Below are 20,881 nucleotides of genomic sequence, written 5' to 3'. Positions count from 1 at the left end.
AAGCAAAGTAAACGGTCTCTCATTTGTAGGTTGCATTGCCACCTAGCGGTGGATGCAAGTAAAACAGTACCTCATTTTTTTCTTCTCACCTGAAATTCATGCAATAAACATGTTTTTGACAAAGATTTAAATTTGTTTGTGGTCTATATTACCAAAATGTACTTTTATTTATACATTGAAACTTGAAAAATTAATATATATATATAGACCTACCTACTAACCCTTTTTTTTTGAGGAAAATATTTTTAAGGATGGCCTCAGCTTATGTTTATCTGTTTTGAGTACAAACTGAAGAGCTCTGCCTTATGAAGTGCAAGCCCACCACCTAGTGTTAAAACATCAGTATCTCCAAACATCTGCCATTGTTGCTGATCTAGTGAAGCATGATTTAATATTTCAGTAATTTATTCAAACAACAATTAAGGTAAAAAATAAACCGCAAGCATGGTTTTAAGATGTTTATTTAAAAAATAAAATAGAAAAAAAATACATAAAAATATTGAAGGAAAACAAAAACAGTTCCTCTGTCTGACCTCTTGGATGCTGGGCGGCCACACTGTGGGCTTTCAGTATAAGGATTGACAAGGAGTACTTTTGGCCACTGTGACATAACAGACGTCAGCAAAAAAAAAAAAAAAAAGGGGTTACGTTTAAAATCCATCGAGATTCAATGAGTAGTGTCACACTGTATCAAGCAAGTACATCACCACAAATATCAAACCATTACAGAGTGAAACACTTCCAACACACCCTCACAGATTCACTCGTTTTCATTCAGACAAATCACCTGTAAAGTAGGTACTTATGTGAACCGAAGGAGAGGGAGAGTTGCCTCAATGTCTGACCCATTTTGCAAAAGATGCTGGTTCTATCTAAAGCAGAAACTGCTATTAGAGTTACATTTGCCCTATTGCATTGATAAGCAGGTGAGTCAAGAGTTACAAGGACAATCCGTAGTCTCTGTATCAGATATGACTTTGTAAAATGCGTCACGTAAGTTTGTGGCAATCAAAGTCATTCAGGTTGCAAGACGTGGTTTTAGCGTCGTAACAGCAGTAAAATAGTCCCGTTGATCTCCAGGAGGAAAGATCTGCTCTGCAAAAACTCCAGACAAGACTGCCGGCTGATCTTCCTCCATTAACACAGACTTCATTTGCATACAGGAACCGTTCATGTGTACCTTTGTGTGTTGCTCTTAGGCCTGGGTCTGCTAATGGTCACTCCGGTTGAGTCTTCCACAAGATTTACAAGCAAACCGCCGTCATGAGGGACACAGGAAGAGAGATTTCCAAAACTCCACTTGCATAGTAACAATAACCTGTATGACTGTGATCTTCTGAGCAACAGCAATACAGTTTTAGTGTGCCATATACAAACAGAACCCCCCCTCCCAAAAAACAAACAATACAATACAGTACAGGAATAGGTAATTACCAAAAGGCATATATTAACGCATGTACCTGGCAATAAATGCATGTCAAGATTCCAAAAAGGAATCAAAATAAATTCCCTTTCTCCACTAATCTGATTCGGATGCCCGTTCAGAACTCGAAAAGGTCCGACTAGGGCACCTTGCATAAAGCTGCACTGATCTGGAGTCTGCTCGCACGTTCATTAGAGCTTCCCTAAAATAATTCACGCCTCACACTTACCTAAAGCGATTTAAAAAAGGACAGACACACATATAAATGAAAGCGCATTCAGACTAAGGGCTTAAGCGTTTTTCCATGTCTATCGGTTCGCAGTCTGTTAAATCAAAGGCCTAAAGCCTTGATCCCACACAACTCCAACCTTAAAGACGAACAAGAGAATAAAAGCAACAGACGAGTTTCTGAAGCTCAACACAAAACGGGAAATGGCGGCACCTGCAGTGCAATTTATGCCGAGAAAGGCAGAGGAAGAGGGAATATAAATTCTCAAAAACAGTTTTAAAACAGTCTGACAGGATCTGTAAACGATGAACAAAATTAAAAACATTACAAAAATAAAAACTTTTACAAAACGGACAAACAAATAGAACCCCCCCCCAAAAAAAAATAAAAAAAAATAAAACACGTTTCCAGAGTGAACAAAAAAAAGAAATTAAGAAGTTATTGCACAAAAAAAATAGTAAAGGTTGCGTGATGTGAACAGTCAATACAGTGGGGATCTCTGGAAGCACGTTTAGTGCAGGATTCGAAGCCAGCGTTACACACATACACCCAGATACAACAAACACACACTTGAAATCCACTGATTCCAGTTCTTCCCACCTGTGAAGGGTGTCATGTTTAGACCGAAAATGTGAGGATGGGAAAACAAAGGAGCATGAAACACACACACACACACACACAAACATACACAAAAAGGAACTTTTCACCGGTCAACCAGGAAGTTGTGGAGTAGATGACCAAAAAAACCCAAACAAACAACAACAAAAAAACAGTTCCTGTTTTTGAAGCTTCTTCAGGAAGATTGCACAGGTCAGAAAAAAAAAAAACAACACATACAAGTCTACATACACATGCAGAGATTCAGTGACAGACTGAACTACTTAGCACCACCATCACCACAACTACTGAACGAGGAGCTGGGTGGCAAACGCTGGTCTCTCTGTGCTCACACCATCAGTAGGAGGGCTCAATGAGTTCTCATCATCTTAAGATGGGACCGGAGGAGAGGAAGAGGAGGGGAGAGGAGGCACGAGGTCTTTATCTGCTGACGCTGACCGGCTGACTCTCCTTCTTCCTGCGGCGCCAGGTGTTGCGGTTGTTCTGGATGTGGCTTCGGTTGGAAAGGACAGGACTGTGCACCACGGCGGGATTGTGGAAGCCCTTCAGAGGAAACTTGGGACCCGTCTACAGGAGATAAGACAAGACAGGGAAATTTAGGATGATAGTATCTGAAAAATAGAGCTCAGCATACACAGAAACTGGATTTTAAATCATTTTTAACAAATGCATATCATTGAAAAGTATGGGGACAGCACTTATTTTGGAAAGTAATTATTTTTATTCAGCAAGGACGGTTTCCGACACTGATAAGAAATAATTCATTAGCAGGAAATTAGCATTTTAAAATTCATTCAAAAAGAAAGGTTAATGATTTCTAAATATTTTATTAATTTTATTATTACTGTTCTACTGTATATTTGATCAAATAAATGCATCCCTGACAGCATAAGAAAATGTTTCATTAAGCATTACAAAAGAAAAATATAAGTATGTGTGCGTGTGTGTGTATATAAATATATATATTAGGGCTGCACGATATTGGGAAAAAATTACATTGCAATATTTTATTTTTCTGCAATATATATTGCAATATGAAATCTAATCTAATTTTTTCTTACAAACAAAAATGGGGTGAGCACACTCACATTCTCATTTTAAATTATTTAAACTACAGAGTATTATTTAAATTACAGTAAATTATTTGTTTGTAACTTTAGGATATGGTTTGAATTGTTAACATTAACTAACATGAACTTACCACGAGCCATACTTTTGTTACTATATTAATTAATCTTTGTTTATCTTAGTTTATAAAAACACAGCTGTTCATTGTTTGGTAATGTTGCTTTACATTGCATTAACTGTTATCAAATACTGTACAACTTTTGATTTTAACAATGAAGGCTATAGCCTAAATCTTGAAATTAACAAAGTTGTAGAAGTGCAGTTTAGTAATAGTAAATGTTAAATAATGTAGTGAAATAGTTTAATAAATAGAACATTATTGTAAAGTGTTACAGATTTTTTTAATACACCAATTCAGACGTCTCGTGAGTTCAGTGTTGGACAGGTCAGTTGTTTAAACCATTCATTAAATTGAATTGGTTCAAAGGAATCATTAGTTCGCGAACCAGACGTGTACAGCACGCCTTGTGTAATTATCTCTGCAGTTTAGGATATCGCACAAGATTTGACAACACAGAAAACATTTAATCACTGGATAGCTTATTTTTCTCGACACCATCGTGTCAATTGATTTTGATTAATATGCGCGAGGGAGAGAGAGCAAGACAGCGCTCGTGTTGTTTGAAGACAGTGAAGGTGAGCGTGTGCGCGCGGCCGGCTCGCTCTCTCTCGCGCGCGCTCTCTCATGCGCCCTGTTAAACTGACAGGACTTAAAAACTCATGCAAATGATAAACTTTCACTATATGATGGTTAAGCTGTGCAATTAATCTGCGAATCACATTCGTCAAGGGCCGGGGAGCAGCTGGCCTGTACAGTTAATGAATAACGGATCAACTACGACAGCCTACATCGCACATCCTGCGATGTGACTATCGTGGATTCGTACATCGCGATATCGATGCTTAAACGACACATCGTGCAGCCCTAATATATATATATATATATATAAAATGGAAGCCACCAAATATTTTTTTTTTGCTCACCAAATATTTTAAGAAGTCAGTCAGTCAAACAGGTTTCAAATGACATGAGGGTGAGTTAATGGTTAAAAAAATTATTTTTGGAGTGGACCCCCCCGCCCCCTTTAATTTGTCATTAAACTAGAACTCTTGAAGGAGGAAGGAAAGTTGGGCTCAGTGTGAAGATACAGACAGCATGTAGGAGAGGAGAGCACACGGGGGGACACCGCCTACCTTGGGATGGTGGTGGGGACTGGGTAGAGGGCTGGGGGGAGCTGGGGGGACTGCAGGGGGGGGCATGTGGAGGTATGGGGGTAGTCCATTTGCCATACACACCTGTCTGCCAGGTAGAGCATGGAAAGAAAAATTGCCTGGGATTGACACTCTCGCCTGGAGAAACACAAACAGAGTGAACGTTACCTCAAAGCATCATCATCATAGTTAGCTGCTAACCGAAACAGCCCCTCACCTGGGTGACCGGAGGCATGGAGAGTGCTGCCGTGATGCTGGCTTTGCCCGAAACCATCTGAAGCGCTCCTGGCAGTGGACCGGGTGCCAGGAACTGAAGAGGGAAGGTGACTACAGGTGGAGCCACATACGGGGTGGAGTCAGAGTCCTGACGGAGCAGAAGTCAAATATATGAGAGGAAATGACAATCAATGACAAATTTTATCATAATTTTTTTTAATGGAGCAGTGTACTGAACCTCATCCTTCAAAAATTACATGATTTTTTATATTTTGAGTATCATATTTGAAACATCAGGCTTTTATGGTTTCATACAAAAATATGCAGTTTGGTGCAGTTGTTGATATTAATATGGCAAAAGATGAAATTCTGATAGCCTGTAATGCAAATCAGAAAAAAAATACCTATAAATATCAGTAGTCACTCTATATCTCCCATTAAAATGACAAGATGATTTTTAATGCTTCTTCATGGCTTAGCAAAGTTTTTATTGTGGGTTCAAAACATTATACAATACATTTATTGAGAGGTAGAAAAATAAAAGTTCCTCGGAAGCCACATTTTAACATGATTTTTATAAAAATACAAGGTACAGATAATTAAAAATAAACCCAAGCTGCTTTAGTTCAGATGATGTTTAAGGGGCAAAGATGAAAGGATTTTCCAAAAAATCTAACTACCGTATTTTTAGGACTATAAGCCGCACCTGAGTACAAGTCGCATCAGTCCAAAAATACATCATGATGAGGAAAAAAAACACAAGTCGCACTGGACTATAAGTCACATTCATTTAGAACCAAGAGAAAACATTACCGTCTACAGCCGCGAGAGGGCGCTCTAATGCTGCTCAGTGTAGACTACAGGAGCACTGAGCAGCATCTCTGGCTGTAGATGGTAATGTTTTCTCTTGGTTCATTTCTCTCGGTTCATGTCAAATTAATTTTGATAAATAAGTCGCAACTGACTATAAGTCGCAGGACCAGCCAAACTATGAAAAAAGTGCGACTTATAGTCCGGAAAATACGGTAATACAAATCTAATACAGTTTAATTACTTAAACGTCCATCACTGAGACGATGGAGCATTATTTCAACCCGACGTCTTATTTTCAAAAAAGTTATTTGAAACATTAAAACTGAAACTTTACTTCCATTTAATATGCTTTTATTTAAATCATAATTTAATGTGAACACCAATGGAGCATCTCGTCTTTGACCCTCATCATTAAATATCACCAACAATATAAGTTATTCTTACATTTATTTCATAAAAATCATTAAAGATTTCACAGAGAAAAGAAACATGAACCACAAAAAAAAAAAAAAAACAGAATGCTTTTTACTTCCTAAGTAAAAGTATAAATTATCAATCAGACCACTTGTTTTTCAAAAGACCCGGTACTTCGGTACCAAGTCGGTACTAAAAAAATTTAAATGTGACGGTACCAGGTTTCTTTAAGTACCGATAGTACAGAGGTCCCGTTCAAACCCGGTTCAGCGCTATGATTTCCGCGAAGCAGAAAACGAGGACGGAATCTCAAAATCCAGTCATGAAAATGAAACTTACATTTTAATATGGACATTCATGGAATTTGTCAAAGTTAGCATAAATTAATCAAATCAAATCTCCATATGGACCAGTATCTGTAAATGTTAAGCCGCAAAAGTTGTTTGAAATATGAATCCGTGTTCTGCGCGTCTCTGTGTGAATTAATGAATGGCAGAGACGTGCGGGTTTGTTTACTACATAGACTGAAGCGCATGACGCTTGCATTAATTTCAGCATCTGAGCTTCAGAGTTCTCTCTCCAAGCGATCTGAACTTCTCAGTTCATCTCAATGGACGCACACCGCACCTGTAATTGATGCTCTGTAAACTCTTTGTGAAGGCGCACGACTCACCGTCGCTTTGCTGATAGCACTGTTTCTCACACATGCAAAGAGAGAGAGAGCGAGAGTCTTACCACGCTGAATCGACACGCTATATGTAAACTATTCTTTGTTGTCTTCTCCTGTCAAAATAATGGAGTTCATTTAAAATTATTCAAATTCATTTTGGAACAAGCAGAAGACATACCGGTTTCTCCGGTAGTGGGCGGAGCTAATGCACAAATGGCAATTTCATTGGCTGGCGCTGATCTCTTACCGTCCCTGTTTTGATTTCAGCAAATCAGTTTGACCAAACGCAGACAACGTGATTAATATTCATGAACCCAGCAGCTCATCAATTCATAGCGCATTGTATATACATTAGTATGATAGTAGAATTAGTAGTAGTATTATCTTTTAATAATAATTAATATGATCTATTACTATGTTTTTACAGAAACCCTCAATGGCCAAAAATATCATAAGCATCACCACCAGTCTTAAGTTCAGATAAAATGACAAATAGGCATTCATTAGGCCTAAAAGTTAATTTTTACATAAAGGCATTGTGCTACAAATATTACTATTATTTAGTAAAATGTATGTGATACTGCTACTACTGTTGAAAAAAATTTATAAAACTTTATTTTTTAAAGAAATAAAATCACAATATTTCTTCCATGTTTTAATTTTAATAGCAAATCCCCTTTATTTACCAAAAATAAAATGTTTAAATTTCATAAATTAAAAGACAAATTAAATTTGGGTGAAACTTGTTTACTGTTTTTCATAATTATATAACTTGTAGAAAAACTTTAAACACAATTGTAAATAAGTATAAAGAATGGCATTGGTTTTATTTTTAGTGCTAAAAAGTAATCTTTTTTAATTAGCATATTTTTGTGTTTTGCTTTGGTACCGAAATTGGTACCGAGAACCGAATACTGAAATTTTGGTACCGTGACAACACTACAGACGACTGAAGGCATGGCGTAGAGATGGTACACAACAGCTGTTTCAAAAACGTTTTGATTGACACAATATATAGAGGCCTTAAAATGTTAAAGATCAAGTATAATGCAGTAGGTTTATAGGGTTAAGTATGGATGTGGATGAAGGACGATGCTTACGATATCACTGCCTGACAGCGAGGACGCAGAAGAGGCGGAGGACTGCTGTTGAGGGCTGGAGAGGGACATGGGAGAGTCTGCGCTGTGAGGAGACACCGAGTCCCTCTGCTGCTGCTGCTCCTCCACACCTACACCCAGCAGTGAGCCCATCTCCACCTGCTCCACTGAGTCTTTATGAGATGGACCTGCATGCAGAAGACAGCAAAAGCATCAGCCATACACGACTACAAGTTATGCTGAATCAGAGCAGGTTACATCCGAGACATGGCCAGAACTAGTGGATTCTGTCAAAGCAGACCGAGGACTTCCATAGGCACTTTTCAAAAGGTCACATACGCCATTTCCAAACTAATCTGCCAAGAGTCAGTTTAATAAAACACATTAATCACAGTCAAAGTCATGAATAAGATGTGTGAAAGGGATAAAATGCTGCTGAGGGGGACACTTGCTTACTTCAAGGACATTTACACAGTTACGCTTCATCAGAAAGCAGGGCTGCACGATAATGATTCAACTGAGAATCACGATTTTGATTAAAATTATAAAATCACAATTATTAATAACAATTATTCTATCCTGTTGAAAAAAAAAACAACTCCTTAAAATCCTTTAACCAACCTCCAATGACTATACACTAACCAAAATCATGAGCTTTATATTTCATAGTTAAATGAAGTCAGTGTTTTGTCATCTGTATTCACATTACATTTTCTAGGTGACAATTTGTTCGCAAATGGGAAAAAGCCATTCAGATCACACAGTAAATTTGCTCAAAAGATTGTTAATACACTAATTGATTGTTAATACGCTAATACTAACATTGCCATGCCATTTTCAACACGAAAACTGGTAAAAACTTTAGAAACTCTTAATATAAATTCCAACGATTCCAATATATGTACATTTTTCCTCATTGTATTGTCACAGGGAGGAAAGCGCATTTATTCCTCAAACACAACAGATCAATTATTGAAACTCAGTGAAAGTTTGATAATGGCACATTTGGTAACAAACAGTGCAAATGTCTTGTGAAAAAAAAAAAAAAACTGTCTATACAACACTCATGTAAACAGAATATCGCTGTGGAGAGATCGCTAAACTCCTATCTTTTCATCAGTGAGCACGCAAAGTGTATCCTTAAAGGAGAAAAGCTCTGTTTTGGGGCTTAAAGCTCTTCACATCTGGCAACCACAAGCATGAACGCTAATGAAGACTTGTTATCAATGCAAGATAACGCAAATGCCAAATTACAAACACGTTTCAGGATAAATTACGAGCCAGCCAATATCGCAACAATTATTTTTAATTAATCGAGAAAAATGGATAACGTTATCGAGATTAAAATACGATTAATCGTGCAGCCCTATCGGAGAACTTTTCCATTCAGATCAGTACACTACAAGGACCAGATGCAAGGGTTTGCCAAAGTAACCACGGTTTGAATTTCGGTGCAGGATTACAGGTATTGCACATAATTCTACAGATTCCCGCAGATTCCATGCTTGTAACGTCAAAAATTACCGCAAATCTTTCAGCACAAAAGAGTCGTACAATTTTAAACACTTAAGTGCTTGATTCAGTACTTGCGTGTTTTCTTGTGAGCTCACACCCAGAGCACATCTGAGAGCGTGCGACTACAGAATGAAGTTGTGTTGAACCTTATTGCACGTAAACGACCAAAAACATACTCTTGATGAGTATTCACGTAAACGGTTGATTTATACCAAACAGTTGAGAAACAAAACTTGTTTAACTTCACGGTTAGATCCGTGCATGAGGTGTTAAACAGTTAAACAGCTTATTCAGTTTCTGTGGTATTTCTGTACCTGAATATTACTGTTAACCCTACCTGACACTTAAAACAGTTCATTTAAATTCCATCTTTGTTTTTGTTTGTGCCATTGCTTGTCATTTACCTTATTCTCATTTTATTACTGCCCGTTTACTTGTCTTTTTTAATTGAAATCATTTCAATTCAGAGTTTGAAATCAAAGTTATTTTTAAGTATCTTCCTCAAAATATAAACATGAAATTATAAACCGTAAAACACAAATATACTGGATGACGAAACATTTAGGTTGCATTACTGTAGTTTAAAATGTCAACAAAAAAAATACCCTAACTCCACCTCCACCTTGAAATCTTGATTCAGAAGACAAAACAAGCATTAAAAGAAGCCAAACCAATTAAACATCAATATTAATTTGAACATTTATATTAATTTTATTTTACTTCCAGGGCTTCTGCAGTTTTGAAATTCCTGGACATATGAAGAAGCCTAATTTTGAAAAAATGTCATTTAGACATGGAAATATCATGTAAATTAATCTTAAAATACCCATTACACATTTTCAAGTCATGCTAAATTCTGAAGTATTTAATCGAGTAGAAATTATTTTAAAAAATGCTAATCCAATACATCACTAACGTCTGAAAAATTAATCTAAATTCATTTGTAAAAAAACAAATCATTACTCCTAGTTCCTCTCAATTAATAAAATGTTTTGAAAACAAAACTGTCATCGCAGATTTACCCAAGGACAACTATTAGCCATTTAAGGGTAATGCGGCATCTTATCATTGTTGTAAACCTTCGTAAACACACTCCAAACAGGACAAGAGTGACCCATCCACTCAGATGGTCTATAATGCCTTATCAATAAGAACTTATCGCACATTATGAAGTACAATCAAAATCACAAACACCCTGAATGAAATCCACTTAGTATCTGCAATCAAAAACACATTGTGAGAACGTGTCTTCATATCGAGACGTACCTGGATTCCTCTCAATGCGGGCGTTGTGTCTGCCACCCCACTTCTTTATGATCCACTCCCTGTAGTCGATGACTTCCTGGGTGACTTTAATTATGCGGCCCAAAGTGCTGAGGTGACAAGATAAGTGGCAAATGAGTTTGAGAGCATTAGGGTGAAGGTGCTTAAATGCAGATGAGATCTGTACCTGTCACTGTCTTTGTTGGGGTAAGAACGTGCGAGAGGTGAGACGGCGTGACCCAGTATTATATAGGCGTAGTCAAAAGCCTCCTTCACCTGCATGGCACCATAAGAGCTTCTGCCCACGTCATTACCTAAAGACACACAAAAGAAGAACAATATAATAACACTGTAACATTCTAGATCTTTCTGGAACATTCCAGAACACTGTGTGACTAGTCATAAAAGACCAGATTCATCCAGCGTGCACTTCTGAAGTTTTAGACTCACTTTTGGATAACGGTTTATGCTAAACTGTAGTTGTTAGCTCAGTTTTATACATGTGCTTTCTCATTTTTTATGCAAGAGTGAAAACAGATAAGCTTGTGAACATGAAACATTTAAAAAAAAAAAAAAGTGAACTTTTATAAAAAAAACACTAAAAATTGTTTCACAGTGTAATGAATACAGTTCTTAAAGAACTTTCAGTAAATTACTTATCAAACCAATTTTATTGCCTTAAAAGCACATCTCAGCAACACCAAACATCTCATTTTCTACAATTTCAAGTGTTTAATTGCTCGGTTCCAAAACCTTGTGAGCATCTTAAGTCATCATAGGCAAAGTTAGTGGCTTGGAACACACCTGGAAGAAGAGGGTCCTCGATACACAGCATGGAGGGCCTGTAGCCATTACTCATGGCCTTCATGATGTCCTCTTTAGCCATGTAAGCGCCGCCGTTCTTTATCCTGATGCCCGTCTTCAGGTAGTTGAAGTGTCTTCCATACAGCTCGAAGAACTCGATGAGCAGAATGCCAAGGTTCATGTTGGGATTCCTAGCATCAATTCTTGGGTGCAACTGTGAGTGTAAAAAGCAGGTAAGGTGAAACAAAGTCTCTTTAATTGTTTGGTAAGGTCATTTATGAAATGAAAACGGTAGTAATGACATCTCTCTAAATCAGACTAGACCAAGTTATTTGTATTACGAAACTCTCTTTGTCTGCATGTGGTGACAGTTTTCAGACCGGCTGCTAATGCTGCACCTGTAAGAAGCTGATGACCATCAGGATGAGACTGTAGGAGCTGATTCCTCCCGTGAAGACTTCGTTGAGGTCTCGCTGCAGCAGGAACTGTTTCAGTACTAAGATTAAATAAGGCAGCACGGTATACTTCTGTGTGGGAGAAAAAGAAAAGAAGGAATTAGGGTCTTTTAACAAAACAGGGTCTCATTACACATTTATTTACATTAGGAATATCTGTTTTGTGAAGTCGAAAACATGGGGGTTTCATACATGATTGTCTTTTACTGTTGATAAAATCCAGCTGTTCAGAAGCAGCAGAGATATTTACATGAGGTAAAGTGTTATGATAACTGGTGACAGCCCAATAAATCTCACATTCCTCCACCACACAAGATTGACAACGTCTTAAAGGCTTTGGTTGGGTGTCATTCACTATCGGAGTGTTTCAAGTCATCCTGGGAAGTTCACATTTCTCAATTATGTTTCCATTTTCAAATACAATGTCTACATTCAAGTCACTTTAGTCTGAGCAAGATAAAAGCAAAAAAAAAAAAGATTTAACTTCACAAAATTATAACTCAAACGGAGTTGACCAAAAAGTTTGAGAATCTCAGCTGTGAAGTATCTAAATATTTCAATCTAATGAAAATGGGACTGTATCACCCAGTATTTGCTTGAGCTATGCATTGTTTATAAGATTAAGGTGTTAACTTAGCAGCATGCTAACATCAAACTGCCAAATCCTTGGCTTTGTTAATCCTGAACAAACTCTTGGTTTCCACAAAAACATTAGCGTCAAGATGAACTCAGAAACATGAATGCCCAAATCTTGTAAATACTCCATTGTCTCCTACAGTTTGACATGCGGTCACTTTGCAAATAATGCCAATTAAAATGTTATTTTTAGAGACTAAAACAAAGTGATATGCTATTTTAGCAAGTAAAATAAACTAAAATCAAAGGACATGTCCCTTAAATTTACCGTAGTAATTCATTAAAATCAGATATACTACGACTAAAACAAATAATGGACAAATAAGCACTGCAATAAATACAAGCAAGCAAACAATATTCAGTTTGCAGACACTCTTGAACCTACATCAGTGTAGTTTTACAAAATTGTTAAATTAGATTTACAAAATATGTAGAGCTGAAACAACGAATCGATTTAATCGATAAAAATCGATTATTAAAATAGTTGTCAACTAATTTAGTCATCGATTCGTTGCTAAATAACTTTTATTTGCCGTAAGCGGCTCATTTCGTGCATATTTCAAATCTGCGGTGACCAAAGTGTGGCAGTAATGAGCCACCGGAGGTTTTACTCAGCCAGTACAGCAGGAGAAGTAGCGAATAGCCAATAGCTGGCCTCGTTTTATGTCACGTGCTTCCCGAACAGCGTCTCTGCAGCATTTAGCGGGATGTGGGAGACTGGGAGTACTTTACTTTGAGCCTTCAAAAAAGAAGAGTAACCTGTAAACTCTGCACTACTGAACTGTTTAAGGGGACGTCCACATATCGCGTCTTTTGCGCGCTCAAGTTCGTTATTTCCAACACTGCACCGCATCGAGTTAAAAACATCTCAACTTTTCAGAATGCTGCAAGCGCATCGCGGGTCATGTGACAATAACTAACCAATCAGCTTCCTCCTTTCCCGTAACAACGTTAAAAGCTCAGTCAAGATGAAAGGAACAGCTGATCATAGTTGTATATGGATTTCCATTTTGAAATAAATTTAGTAGCAGAGCTACTGCAAGCGATTTTTTGAGCTGCAAATCCATTTATCCTTTGCTGAAATTTCTGCGTCTTCAAGGAGAGAGCACGTCATGGTTGCTTATCAAAGGCAGACGCCTCAGGGGCGCTTCTGCCCGAGCGCTTTGGAAAGAAGGAGAAAGCGGCGCGCCTAGCGTTTTCCACGCGTTTTTAGGCGCGATTTGTGAACGGCCCCTAAGACTTTTATTTGTGCAGATTCTCCAGTACAATGTTGTTTGCAAATGTTTAGTCGTAAAAGCTGATAACGTTGCTTTTTAACAGTTAACATTTAAAGCTTTACAAACATGTTCTGTGATCAGTTTGTCGTTTACCAGTTCAAAATTCACTCGTGCAGCCTAATTATGACTGAATGAGAGAGGTAAATTTTTAAAGATATTTGAAATGCACTTTTTTTCCTAAGTATTCACTGCTCTTTTTCACACAGCAGGTTTTTTGTGTGTGTCCGATTTTTTTTTTCTGGACAACCTTCTGATGGATTTTACTTTAAAATGTGAGTTCCATTCAGGTTTCATGCCATTGGCACTTTATTCGAAGGATTGTTTACAATTTCACAGCAAAAGCTATAAAGCTGTTTCCCAGTAAATAATAAAATACAATGCACTGCAATTTTATTCTGTTTTATCCTTATTCTTCATGAAAATATGTTCTGAAAGATTCCTTAAGCTTCATTCGGGATGTTAAACTACTTTAGGAGCTCTAAGGACTGCCATGATGAAAACATTATTTTAAATCTCTTTGTGAAATTTGCTAGAGTATGGGTCAGTGTTCTGATTGCAGAAGAGTTCGACAAAGGATTACTAACACAATAAAACAACTCCAGGTATATTTTTGATTAGGATATGACAGTGCAAAATGGTTAAAATATCTTAAAAATCTATGCTGAAGGATAAAGACCATTTATTAATAATTTACTTGGGGAAAAAATGGAAAAAACTAAAATATAAGTACATAAACCGATTAATCGATTAATCGTAAAAATAATCGACAGATTAATCGATTATCAAAATAATCGTTAGTTGCAGCCCTAAAAATATGCTAAAAATGTTTTTACCTTCACATATTCTTTGATGAAGCTAGCAGCTTTGATGCCCGTCTCCACATTAAAGCTAATGTCCACTTTGACCTCGGTCTCCTGATCTGTCAGTTTGATGATTGGTACCTTCAAAGATATGAATATGAACACAATAAATGGCTAAGAAACCCCCAAACGTTACAAATGAAAGCAACAATCCAAAGACAATCTTGGCACAGACACAAAAAGAGTGGTTGATGTTAAATCAACATTGGGAAAACATGTACCGTAGCTTTGTCCAGGACTTTGATGGAATATGGTTCTGCCACATTGTGTTTTCGGAGCGCCTGCTCCAGCTGCTGCAGGGGAGGTTTCTCCCATTTCCCAAACACCACCAGGTCAATGTCACTACAGTGTAAAAGCAGCAGCCAGATTAAGGTTTAGACAATTTGTTCAACTCAACACGGTCCAGGAAGCCTAGCAGAAGCCCATCACTCACATAAAACCAAAACCACCATAAACTCACGATCATGGTCTCCTCAGTAGCATTCAGCCAACTACATGAGGCCTACTGACTAACATTAACACAAGGGAAATGTGCACGATCAAACACACATTCATTTACCTGGTTGGGAGAAAGAGTCCAGTGCTAAAGCTGCCAAAAATCTGGACCTAAGTTCATAAAAGTAAAAACAACTACATTAGTATTTTTTTTATGCAAATAATAGCCCAACTGCATAGACATCAGCAGCTCTTAATCTTACATGAGCGGTTGGCCACAACTCCTTAATGACCGACTCTATCCTGTCCACCACCTCCTGTCTCATGGTGGTCTCCTGAGGACGAGGAGACATGAAATTGTAGAAGTCCATGATTTCTTCATGCAGCCTTGGAAGAAATTAAAAGAAAGAAACAATTTGGTCAATTTAAGAGGCTATTTTTTCAGATCCATCACAACATATCAAAGCAAGAATCTTAACATTTGTTTGAAAGAAGAAATAAAAATGAGCAAACTATACAATAAATACACTTTGGCTACAGGACTAAGAAACTGACTGGGTAAATGTTAACCAAATTCCCATTCAGATCTGGATCCATTCTTGTAATGAAACAACCATGTTTCACAATCCCATCAATTCCTCGTGGAGAAAATCAACTGCCAGAAGCATTTAATGTTTGAAACATGGAAAAGACATGTAGAGAAACCCTATGAAAAATATAACCATACAGAAAAACATGATCATATCATGATGGTGATTTAGTGTGGCTGGCAAATTAATATGGGTTATATCATAAAAATTATTATTCAAGCTTTACATTTGGTCCTCCCAAATGTATGTGATTATTTAATAACATCCGTGATGAGCAGACTAGACTTTTAATTTGGTTTTGAATCAGATTTTTACAATCATGTTTCATAGAAAAAGAAAAAAAACATATGAACTACATATCATTTGTTATCTGTCCTACACCAGTGACTCTAAATGAAACTTTAAGCTAATTTACAGACTTAAAAGTTCTTATTATTCTCCTCAGAACAGCATGTTGCACCTATGAGTCTATGACACAGAAATGCTGTCTAGTAGGACTACATCAGCCACTCAATAGGTTTTGAGCCGTCACTGCCTCATTCGGTTCCAGATTCTTCCATGGAAAAATTCCAGAGGTCTGCAACCATCCACCACAAATATAACAACTTCATGCAACAGATTTGTCCCTTCTTACAAGCCTACAATTGCAGAGTTACCAAGGACTAAAGCATGCATTGTATTAAGTGCCCAGTGTCATACTCATAAATCAGCAAACACCAAAACACAGCTGACAGCCAACATTAATAAACAGGCGATGACAACAAATGTAACAAAACAGTTAGTAAAAAGCTGTTGTCAGACTTCTAAGCAAACAACAATTCATTGTATTTGTAAACTCTACTTGGAAAAGTGTAGTTGATAAGAACGCCATTAAATAAATTCATTCTTTCAGGTTCAGGGTTAGTGATCCCGGACATCCTATATAGAGTCAGGACGTTATATAGAGTGCAAAAACAAAAAATCCCATTAAGCGTTGCAACTAACAATTGAATCAAAAAGAGAAATAAAAAGCAGTAGATTATAAATATATAAAACAATACATTTTATACAGAGCTACACTACAAAATATGCAGCAAGTTAAAACTAACTTTATAACTCCATATCTTGCAGTGAGCGTAACGTATTGTTTCTATATGTATAATCAGGTGTTGGTATTGTGAATAGTTTTATATAGGGCTGCAAGATAATGGAATGGAATCGAGATCGCGATTCGACAGAAGCTGTGATTGTAATGCGCATCTTTCAGTGAAGCACGGTTCTGTGATCAGCAGTAAATCTCCATCTGAAGTCCAGAGGGCGCTCTCGCACTAAAACTCCAAATACTCCTCACAGAAGAAACCCAGGAAATGTAAATAGCGGTAGCATGATAAACAGAAGATTTAACTGCTTTTATTGATTCAACGTGACTAATAAACGCACAATTATGACAATATGCTTTATAGGAGTTCTTATAATTTTCATTAAAATTAAGTATAATGCAACGACTATCACCGATTAGAATACTATGAAATATGTTGCGTGCCTTATTCGGTGTAAGAAGCCACATTATCTCACAGAAGGATTTATTTCAAACACTCGATTGACGTTATGAAGGGAGTTAGGAGTAAAATTTGGGGTATTTTCTAGGGGTGACCCCAAATAGTCGACGATTCGTTGCTTCAATTCGAGGAGCCTGATTTGACTACCAAACTAACAGCTCAAATGTCATTTCACATAGAACTTGCGGTTTTCTCACAAGAAGTTAATATGAAGCCTATTATGATAAAGCCGTGAATAAGAATCAGAAAAGAAAGAAGCTTCAAATTAATATTTTAAAGTGCGTGAATAAATCCAGCCATGCCTATAGATTTATGCTTCACTTCCATAATCCGTGACCGACAGAGAAGCATCTTGGAGGCAGGGATTTCAAACTTTACCAAGACTCAAACTGACACAGGCAGAGACCGGATGTTTTCGAACAGGAAGGATACAAGTGATTTCAAAACATTTCAGCCGGTGTATATATATCGTGGATATTTTATTTACTTGATATAAAAAGCGTTTGGTTGAGTAAAGTGCTTCATTATAGTGCTACGGTGATTATCTCTTCAGCGCACAGCGTGAGCAGGACAAACAACAAAGCAGAACATTAATAACTGACTGGACTGTCACATCCATACCATGAGAACACCATTATAATAAAACGCTGTGAATTTGTTGAGTTTGGCTGCTGTGTTTCTGCACATTGTTTCTTGAAGAACGCATCCAAAATGAGTTCATTCAGAGCCACGCAGATATGTTCATGTGCATTCGGGCCTAATATTAATGTTATGTTGTATAAATAACGAAGCGTATTCTACATTAAATTATGAGTTTAATCCCATTGATTAAAAACTTGCTATCAAATGTTCACTCTACTGGTCATCTTCAGCACACACAGCTCAAAACAGAAATGCAGAACATTATAACTACTGTCATATAGTCTAACTTTATAATGAGAGCACTATTGTAAAAATTGTGAATTGTTAGGGTTTCGCTGACGTTTAGTGTTAACTATCTTTTAATCAAAACATAAACACATTATTTACCCCGTTTGTATCACATTTTTCCTGTGTGTTAACACCAGTAATTATGGTTGTCGAATGTATGACTTGACTCAATGTATTTTGCCCCGCCCCCAACCATATGATTCGACTATTAGTCAAATATCAGCAAGATTCAAAAATTCTGATTGGACAATGAAAATCCTTAGTCAGGGACACCCCTAGTATTTTCACATGTTTTCAGATGGAGCAGCACTTACTTCACAGAGACATAGTTCACAGAGAAGCTATGCAAACAGCTTTTATTAATCGCAAGTTCACAAACAATTTCTTCGATTTCATAATCATGCAATAAAATAGTCTGCAATTTTTTTTTTGTTGAGTAACTCGTCAGTGAACTACAGCTCTGTAGTAGATACTGCTCCATCTAAAAGCATGTGATGATGATTTATTGCTGATTACAGAACCAGCTTTACTAACAAAATATGCATGACAAAATTGCATTCGATTAACAGTGCAGCCCTAGTTTTATATATAAAATAGGATTTTATAGAATTAAGATAGAATTGTTATGAAAAAGTAGGGAAGTTGACTATCATTTCGCAGTATTTTTCAATAATGGGCAGGCGCTAAGTTTCTTTTGGCGCAATTTTGTCTCAGTTCTCTGATTGGTTGAGATTTCTCTGCTGAATAATGGGTAATGTAGCTTTTCCACCAAAAGTGTCACCGTTGAACATTATTATTTAAAGGGGTGGTGGATAAACTTTTTTTGAAGGCTTGTATGTGTTTATGAGGTGCCGTGTAACGTGTTCATGCTTCGTAAAATAAAAAATAAAGTTTCCCACATATTTTACTGCCTAGTGCACCCTGTCCGGAAATGTCGCGACTCCTTACCATTATGGGTAGTTGTGTGTTCCCGGGGGGCGGGGTTAATGTACATTTTATGGTTAACTTTAAGCCTAATAACTTCACAGATGTTGTTTATGCTTTAAAAGAAACATTACACACAAACTAAAATTAAACTTAAAATGTTAATTCAGGTTAAACGTCGGTTCTCGGTTAAACGAGTCAGTGAGTTTTTGACTCGAAACCCACTCTAAACGATTCGTAAATGACTCGTACAGACCGGTTCAATCGATTCACTAACAAGACTCGACTCAAAAGATCGAATCGTTGACGAATCAGAATCGCTCCTACATGTGAACTGCTGGGTTCCTCAAGCGAGTCCCAACACACAGATCACAGCGGCTCGACCCGAGCCCAGGACACCCCGGCTAACGTGCTAAAGCTAACCCCCGGCCCTACATATCAAAAAAGGCCTACTGACACTTCATCACACACAGAAGGCCACAGAAACTCAGAGCAACATAATAACCCCCCGCTGCTGCTGTAATAAATCAAGCTCATCTCACCCGTCCACCCCTGGGTTATATTTCCTCGTCTTCCACGGCGTGCCGGTGTTGTCATAATTTCCGTTAGCCCAGTTGGAGAGCAGGTAGTTTATCCCATAGGTGCTGGCCTTGTTGTCGGTTTTCCTCCGGCCCGGATGATGATGATGGTGGTGGCCGTGAACCGCTGCTGGATGGGACGGGTGCCGCTTCATGCAACTCTGCTGCTGCTCTTGATGGGGATGCCGTACATGAGGATGAGGAGGGTGATGATGATGATGGTTGACATTATTCAATACGTTCTCGCTGCAAGTAAAAAACGCATGCCCCTTGTTCATATTCCCAGCGACCGTATTAGGGCTTGTAGTCCTTATTTTAGAGCAGCTGGACGCCGAGTCCGACGCCGAGCAGGTCTTGTGGGTCATTTCTCCTGGGTCTCTTGTGTTGCCATTCAACGCGTGAGCCGCAGAGCCGCTGCTTTTAATGTTAGTGCCGTTATTCGCATTGGACGCTAACGTAACAGTCTTATAACCGTCAAACGCCGGGGAGTTGACACAGAGGTTATTGTGGTGGTGGTTCTGGTGCTGACCCGTGTTAGTCCGGTTGACCTGAGACGTCTCCCACACACGCATCCATAACGCGTTTGCGGGACCTTTCTGTTCCGGCTGAATCCAAGCGACCCTCGGATCCATTCAACCCGTCTTTCTAACACCCTGTCAAACAAACGGACGCCTTTCCCCCGTTCAGTGGAGAAGTTTGAGTCCGGAACGCGAGAACGAGCCTGTAAACGGGGATGCGAGAAACGACAGGGAAAATAACGACGTGCCGAACGCCGAACCAATGCGAGTCAATCAGTGGCTCTTTTCCCCGCTAGCATTAAAATGTTAGCTAAACTATACAGTGTTTTCAATATGGCGTATTCCCTTGAACCCCGAAATTCAGTACGCATGTGTAGGATTTAAACCGTCGGGGCAACACACACCCCCGAGCAGCGACCCCACCCTTCTTCGAAACGGCTTCAAGGGAGGAGGACACTTTTGAATTTAAGACCCAGTTTAAAATCAGACTACACCGCGAGCGATGCGGCGCGATTAAAACACACACGACGCGCGCGAACTGAAAGCAGCTTCGTGATTACAATAGCAGTGTGTGCAATTATAGCGTAGCCTATTGATGCATCGAGATTTTTTTATACATATATATTTATATATATATAAAAAAGGATTTTATTTTCTAATTAGATTTTCAAAACACCAACACAAAAATAAACCACAACAAAGAAACAAAACCAATTGTCAGCACTGCTTATAAATATT

General features: G+C 38.0%; 1 protein-coding gene across 2 annotated transcripts; it reads right to left on the bottom strand.

Moving 5' to 3' along the window:
• Window positions 1-445: 445 nt before the first annotated feature.
• On the bottom strand, window positions 446-20,612 carry LOC132104416 (terminal nucleotidyltransferase 4A-like). 2 transcript variants are annotated; one of them, XM_059509873.1, is made up of 13 exons: window positions 19,590-20,612; window positions 15,329-15,452; window positions 15,190-15,236; window positions 14,852-14,972; window positions 14,604-14,711; window positions 11,801-11,929; window positions 11,403-11,616; window positions 10,786-10,912; window positions 10,602-10,708; window positions 7,824-8,008; window positions 4,828-4,974; window positions 4,695-4,748; window positions 446-2,837 (listed from the first exon to the last, which is right to left on the bottom strand). In XM_059509873.1, the coding sequence occupies exons 1-13, from the start codon at window positions 20,255-20,257 to the stop codon at window positions 2,691-2,693; spliced, it is 2,178 nt and encodes a 725-aa protein (XP_059365856.1). In that variant the 5' UTR covers window positions 20,258-20,612; the 3' UTR covers window positions 446-2,690. The 2 variants fall into 2 exon arrangements, with proteins under 2 accessions (XP_059365856.1, XP_059365855.1); XM_059509872.1 differs by having other exon boundaries at window positions 4,593-4,748; window positions 19,590-20,610.
• Window positions 20,613-20,881: the final 269 nt, after the last annotated feature.

Source organism: Carassius carassius, chromosome 25 (genome assembly GCF_963082965.1).
Source record: "Carassius carassius chromosome 25, fCarCar2.1, whole genome shotgun sequence".
Lineage (NCBI taxonomy): Eukaryota > Metazoa > Chordata > Actinopteri > Cypriniformes > Cyprinidae > Carassius > Carassius carassius.
The sequence above is the reverse complement of the archived record's forward strand: the minus strand, read 5'-3'. Positions and strand labels throughout refer to the sequence as shown.